Source organism: Mytilus galloprovincialis, chromosome 4, assembly GCF_965363235.1.
Source record: "Mytilus galloprovincialis chromosome 4, xbMytGall1.hap1.1, whole genome shotgun sequence".
Taxonomy (NCBI): Eukaryota; Metazoa; Mollusca; class Bivalvia; order Mytilida; family Mytilidae; genus Mytilus; species Mytilus galloprovincialis.
Genome location: NC_134841.1, coordinates 37,422,229 through 37,430,125, shown reverse-complemented (window position 1 = coordinate 37,430,125; position 7,897 = coordinate 37,422,229). Strand labels below are relative to the sequence as shown.

At 30.7% G+C, this 7,897-nt stretch overlaps 1 protein-coding gene across 2 annotated transcripts in view; it reads left to right on the top strand.

Annotated features, from left to right (window-relative positions):
- The first annotated feature begins 5,862 nt into the window (after positions 1-5,862).
- LOC143070577 (schlafen-like protein 1) overlaps positions 5,863-7,897 on the top strand; it is a 28,180-nt gene continuing 26,145 nt past the window's right edge. Inside the window, exons 1-2 of one of the 2 annotated variants that reach the window (XM_076244820.1) lie at positions 5,863-6,417; positions 7,057-7,209. In XM_076244820.1, the coding sequence (XP_076100935.1) occupies positions 5,940-6,417; positions 7,057-7,209 (631 nt within the window). In that variant the 5' untranslated portion in view covers positions 5,863-5,939. The remainder of the gene's footprint in view (positions 6,418-7,056; positions 7,210-7,897) is intronic. The other variant, XM_076244821.1, reaches the window with a different exon arrangement.

Genomic DNA, 7,897 nt, shown 5'->3' with positions numbered 1-7,897 from the left:
GAGCTTTATTTTGATAAGAATTTCTGTGCTTATCTAGTAATCTTTGTTCATCAACTAACTGGAGCTGGTTGGTTTATTTTTTTTTCAGCACTCTCTTCATATAAACAAACTTTCACTTAAGCAATCTGCTAAAATATTTTACCAGTTAATCAGTTAGTTGGAGAAGAAATCTCACTGCAATTTGGTAAACTGTTTAGCCATTGTTGCTATGATACCACAAAGGTTTCTGTATAAGCACTGTAAAAAGATTTGGAAACTATCTTATTTCAATTTTGTTTCCAACAAAACGTATGTTCTCAATCTGTCAAACTGACATTCAGGTGACCAGAGCTCTGATTGAGGTTTATATTTAAACCACTTACCACATTTACTATAACGTATAAGGTGATTAAATTTAATGGTTGTTCAATATTTATTCAAAAAGTGATATAGTTTACACACTTATTTCCAGTATTATGAAGTGTTCGCCAAAGTGCACTTTTAAAATAACAAACACAATCAGGTAACAACAATGTATTTTTGGACCATATTTATATTTAAAGTGTAAATTGAAGAAATTTATTATTTCATGCAGGTTATCAAAATAGTTCAAGTTCGATTGAGAAGTTTTATTTCCTTTTTACAATCTAAAAATCTTGTATCTTCTATACGCAGTTTTATTTGAATTAACGAAAAGATAAACGATCCGAAATGTGTATGTTGTCAAGAAAGGCATGACAGGTGCTGCATTTTGATACGCCCGTTAACGGGACGTATTAGGGTATACCGTTGTCCGTCTATCCGTCCGTCGTCAACACATCGGACATTTACTCAAAAATGCTTTATCCCATTTGCATGAAACTCTAGTTTTAATGTCTATTGACGTGAGCTCCCTTTCGTTTTTTATTATAAATTTCACATTTTACGTTTCCGATTTAGGGGTTTTATTCTTTAAAAAAGTTTTTTCTAGTTTTCAGATAAGTACTCAAAAACTCTTTCAGCAGTTCTTATTTTGGCGATTGTTTATATTTTTTGACATAAGCCCCCTTTCGACTTTTATAAATTTTAGATTTTACATTGTCAAGTTATGAATTTGTATTCATAAAAAAGGGGTGATTTTCCAGTTTTCAGACAATACCTTTTAAGTGCTTTGAGTAATTTTCATTATATTTGGATTACTAGTTTATAACTATCAAAATAACCTCCCTTTGTTTTTTAACAAATTTAAGGGAAATAATAATTCTTATATATGTTTCTATCCCTTTTGTTTCTACAGATATATGTATAAAACACGATGTAGGTTTATGTTCATTAAATAGCAATAGAACTACACACAAATCAGACGCAAGAAAAGCGCTTCAAATGCATTAAATTAAGAAGACCGCCATTTGAAATTGTGGTGGGGACCAGGATGATTTGTTTTGGATCGGTTATTTGTGTTTGTGATAATCTAAATTTTGCACTGTTGAAGAATGATTTTTTTCATTTTCATTAAAACAAGGAACTGATTATTTATTTTTCACATTATACTTGATAATATTTGAAAACTCACAATTAATTTGAAACTATTTTTTTTTTATTCCAAAATAGATATAACGTGTATAGTCTTCTAAATTCCAAATTACATTTATTGCATACGTACAAGGTATAAATAAAGTGGGGCTATAACTAGTATATTATATATGTAGTTATTTTCAAACAACCACAGAACAAATCATTTTTGTTATTATCAACGCTGAGTTATTCATTTTCAAAATCTTCCTGCCACCACCACCCCTCCAGAACATCAAATGGTCGTCCCGTTATGCGTTGTTTCATTTTTTCTTTATATAATTGATTTTATATGTGACGTTTATAAAAATATATATTTGAAAATGATATGTGTCTGGTGGAAAGTAGACTTTCGCAAGCTGTAACCTTTTTTTGTCAAAGTGGTTGGTGTGAAGCATATTATAGTCTTCAGCATAAATAAGATGTTGTCTTCCAATAACACAACTCTCTTCTAAAGACTCAATGGTTTAGTACGTTTACATTTAATATCTTTCAATAACACCTTTATAAACAACTAACATGTACAAAGAGAGATAACTGAAATGCTATACATGTTCAACACGGCTTTTTGTTATTGGTAACATTGAAATAAAATGCTTAGAGTAAGGTAGCACACAGTACAGTATGTTGCTCGCTTTTCAATTGATTATTGTGAAAGCATGTTAAATATTTTCATTGCTTCTATTTAATTTATATACAGGTGAACTTTGTGGACTAGAAAGGCGCACATTTTTGAGCCAAAAACAAGAAAAGAGACAGGTCTGTACAACAAGGTACATAACAGAAGGTACACATGATTGAAACAAACGCAAAATAAAGTTCAAGGGTGTAGGTCTCTTTTCAGTTCCAAGCAAAAAGTCTTTTTGAGTAGAAACATGCAAGTATTGAAACATCCTATCATTATAAAAAGTACCCTCACATCTTCCTTAATGAGTTTTTATGCCCCGCATACAATAGTAGAGGGGCATTATGTTTACTGGTCTGTGCGTCCGTCTGTTCGTTCGTCCGTCCGTCCGTCTGTCCCGCTTCAGGTTAAAGTTTTTGGTCAAGGTAGTTTTTGATAGAGTTGAAGTCCAATCAACTTGAAACTTAGTACACATGTTCCCAATGATATGATCTTTATAATTATAATGCCAAATTAAAGTTATGACCCTAATTTCACGGTCCACTGAACATAGAAAATGATAGTGTGAAGTTCAGGTTAAAGTTTTGGTAAAAGTTTTTGGTCAAGGTAGTTTTTGATGAAGTTGAAGTCACATCAACTTGAAACTTAGTACACATGTTCCCAATGATATGATCTTTCTAATTTTAATTCCAAATTAAAGTTTTGACCCCATTTTCTTGGTCCACTGAACATGGAAAATGATAGTATGAGTGGGGCATCTGTGTACTATGGACACATTCTTGTTATTTTTCTAAGGACCTTCAGTATTTATATTTATGATTATTTGAGCTTTTGTATGCATTTTGTTTCATTTAAATGGTAAATTGATGTTATAAAATCGCAAGTCGTATGTACTCATTCCCTGTATGAAAAAAGTTATAAATGTTAGTAAAATAAGCGATTGTTGATTATCTCAGAAAATAAAAACAAATGAAATCTCTGTTTTAAATGTACAATGTATGTGTATAGCCATTATTGCAGTTTCCAGTTACATGTTGAAGTTTTTTTTATATTGCTTGAACTATGACCTCCTGATAATTCAGGCGGGAGTGGTAAAAGAATAATGCATATATAGATCACGCTTAATGCTAGTGTAGATTACTGTTAATGTATTATTGGTATATTTTGTGGGCATTGACCCCTGATAAAGTTTCATAGTAACAATATGAATCAAACTTATGACATGTCTTGACCAATATTTTGAACTCATTATTTTTTCGATATAAATAATTTTTTCTGAGAAGTAGCAATAACATTAAAAGTAAATTAATTGATGGAATCAGCTTGACCGGCAAACTTGACATTATTTTCTTTTAAAGGACCATTAACCATTACCATATGTCCTTTAATGAGCTATATCAACATACCAATTAGATGTCGAGCACAGAAAAGGAAATATTATCAGATTATTACATGGCTTTTTTCATATCGCATGTATTATCAGCCCTAGGTTCAATATCAGCCCAAGAGCCGCATGGCTCGAGGGCTGATATTGACCGAGGGCTGATAATACATGCGATATGAAACAAGACATGTTATGATCTTTTTATCATATGCTTCAACAGAGGAGAAAAAAAACCAGATTCATATATTGATCCTTTAACGTGGTTCCCAAATAGGAGTTCAAAGAGTGAAATTTCACGGACGTCGGACCCCAAATTTAGTACATTCAATATGGAATCTTTCTATCATATGAATAAACAGAGAAGAAAAATATTTTAATATGGACGAATCGACAAAAATATACATAATAAACATGTTTGGAAAATCAACTTTTTAAAAGTAATTTTCTAAATATTGTTTGAAACTTTAAAAATGCATTAATTAATAATTTGTTTGTTTGTTTGTTTTTTATTTATTTGTTTGTTTTTATTATTATTTTACACAATTAACTTTCTGATATCCAAATAATTGTTTTGTACACTACTTTGTAATGTTTTTCATTGAAAAAATAGCATTGAGGTGTATTTTCCGGAATTTGCCGAGTATCACCGGAATGCCATGCGATAACGTTACGGAAAGGCATGTGATAACAATCGAAACATGTGATAAACTTTTCATATCAGCCCGCTAAGCACCAATTCGAAAAATATGGAATTTACGTTCATTTAATGCTATTATCATACAGTAAAAATCATATGTTATTTGGTCTAAGTATATGATAAATTTTATTACATGTAACCGAATCACTTCGATCCAGACAATACACAACATTCTCAGGAAGTTACGAACATAGTGTAAAAAATCTTTAAGCGGCATATATCTTTTATAATTTTGGAGTTGCGGTGACAGGAAAACCAGATTACGTGGAGAAAACTCGAAAGTATTCAATTAAAAATAAAATAACTTTTTGATATCATGTACCAAATATATTATCGAAATAAAGGAAACAAAAAGCGACATTTCAGAATTTAAAACCTGTAAAATAGGCGAAGGAACAAAACAATAATGAGAAAATCAATCAAAATGTATTTTCATGGAAAAACAACATTAACAAAGTGAAATGAAAGCGCCTTAAAATTCCATTTTTTTTTACCTAACATGATATTGCTCATGCCCATTTGCCGTTATTCCAGCTGTAATACGGTGTTCCCATAAAACGTGTCTGTGCCATTTAAACAGGTAAACAGAAAGGAATTGTAAACCTCTCATCATTTTGAAAACTTAAACTTTATACAAATATCATAAAGCTCCTATTTTTTTATTATTATTTGCCCCTTTGATAATTTTACTGATATAACTAAGAGATTACCATTATACTGACATCTGAAGAGGGCAATCACTATTTTGACAGTTTTCAGTAAAAATTTAAATAAGGAAGAAAGAAAAAAAAAAGTAAAGGAATCGCAGCAAGTCTATTTTACGGTCGATGTGCTCATTTTTGGAATCTAAGTTTTGCGTGACTGGGGTTTGGCCATAGGACGAGATTTCGAATATATTAAAAATAATTATGTAATAATTTGTTAACTCGAAATTGTTTATATTGATAAACTCGATTTTAATAAATTTTGATAAATAAAAGTAGTTCAAACGATAATGATCGTACAATCAATCGGAATTTTTAAAGCTTATCAAGATTATTGAATCAAATGAGATGTGTACAATTGCAAACGCTTTCGATGTATAAAATACTGCATTTATTGAACATATATCTTTTGTTGGTACCAGCATCTAATCATTTGTGACAATGTATGAACAAATGATTATTGTTCGATTGATATATATACAAATACATATATGTTGAATAGATTTGTATATTTTAACACATATTTTGTTCTCATATGCACATACATTTGTTTATTATTAACATCAATAAATCGTTTTATCTCATGTATTTTGCTTTTGAATAAAAAAATATTTTTATGACAATGCAGCTCTTTTCATACGTATATATATTACTGTAATGAACATATATCTCATAATACCAGACACATTCATTTTCTTTAAATAAACATCTACTCAATTAAATGAAAAACATATTTATAAATATACATTGAAGAAAAACATTTTATGTTTGAGAATATTGTTAATCAACACTGTTACGATATATATTACAGGTAACATACATGTATGCTCTATAGAGCTACATGTATATGACGATTAGACCAAAAATAAGATACTTCATAGATAATTTACAAAAAGTTCTTATCATTGATGGCCTTTAAGGCGTATTATAAATCTATGGAATCAGCGGGGACATCTTAATCTTACAAACCATTCTGATAAGAGGGATCTTTATTTCAACATGTCTACAACCAATCATAAAGTGATAATTAGAAATCTTACGAAAAGTAAAAGCATCAGTGATTCGAACTTAAAGGATTCATTATTTGAATTACTAAACATGTGCATAAAGATATCTACTTTGAGAAACTGTATAAAAATAAAAAAGGAAAAGAAGCAGAGGTATGCCGTAATTCTTCTCAGAAATCCAAACGAAGTTTTTGAAGTATTAGATCGCTTAAAGAACCGGCGAAGCAGGAACACCTTTGGATTCGATTTTCAGAGCCTAGCTGATAAGGATGTAGACATTGACGTTGAGATGGAATTGCCTGAAAGATACTATAGAAAAGGTCAATATATAGACAGAGAAACTAGACAAATGGAATTCAAACTTGGCGGAGGAGACTATGTCCGAAAATATTTGAAGGAAGATGTGCTTAAATATGTATGTGGGTATTTAAACGGAAGAAGCACAGGGACTCTGTTCATTGGTGTAAATGGTAGGTTTTACACGTGCTGCTTCAAATCATTGAAAGTTATGGTGTATAGAGTTTTGATATGACCGTTCATCGTGTTGAGTAATACGTTTTTTAAAGATCGGTTAACAAAGATATTTTTGTCAGTATTTTATTTAAAACTTACCTTTATGCCTCTTTATTTAATTGTCGATTTTCCTTATAAATTTATTAAAACGTAAGGAATAATGACAAAATAAAAGTTTGAATGTTCATCTGTCAAAACGGAAATGAAAGAGAAAGCAAAGCATTTGATTTGAATGTGATTTACGAAAACAACTTCAATGTATATTGGTGCTGCTGGTGGACGTTTTTTCCCCGAGGGTATCACCATCCCAGTAGTCAACACTTCGGTGTTGTCATGAATATCAATAATGTGGTCATTTTCATAAATTTCCTGTTTACAAAACCTTGATTTTTTTCGAAAAACTAAGGGTTTTCTTATCCCAGGCATAGATTACCTTAGCCGTATTTGGCACAACTTTTTGGAATTTTGGATCCTCAATGCTCTTTAACTTTGTACTTGTTTGGCTTTATAAATATTTTGATATGAGCGTCACCGATGAGTCTTCAGGGTTAAAATCTGAAATGATGTTTTTTTTTTCAATGTGTGTTACTTTTCAGATGATGGTCATGTTGTTGGTGTCAATTGTGAAGAAGAAGATAAAATTCGTCGAGAGTATATCGACCAAAGCATCAGAGCAATAAAACCACCTGTCGATAATATAGAATATAATGTAGAGTTTATTCCCGTTGAAGTGAATGGAAAACTAAGAGGTCATTTTACAAAAGTTTTTTTCTGTGTATATAAGAAAGGAGATGGGGTATGATTGTTAATGAAACAACTCTCATTAAGAGACCAAATTACACAGAAATTAACAAGTAAAGGTCACCGTAGTGTATTTTGTTTTATATGCTGAATTTTGTTTGTCAATCCTGATTTTGCGTGTCTTATATTACATTGCTGTTGACCGCTTGCAAATATGTTGTATAAAAAAGAAGGAGTATTGCTATGAGTCCATGGTTTTAATGTATGATGATTTAAGCAATCATAAGTGACGGTACGGACTATAAATGATTTTAATATGACATGTGAAACAATTAAAACGAAAAATCAACAACCGTCATTTATGGCAAAACAGATATACAAATGTAGCCAAAATAAATCTTGATCAACTTATTTAAGATACTTGTGTCAGGATTTAAACTTAAGAAATAATATGCGTTAGACTTTAATGAGATATAGATATAGGACGATGTGGTATGAGTGCCAATGAGACAACTCTCCATCCAAATAATATGCCTATTCAGAATGTGGCGTGGTTAAGAAATTTAATGAGCACCAAATTTCCAAAAAAACATTGACAATAGCACAACATACGAAAAACTAAAACAGTTAGTTGTTAAAAACTTTACTCATCGACACGAAGCAGTAATATATCTAAATTTATGACCATATGCTCAG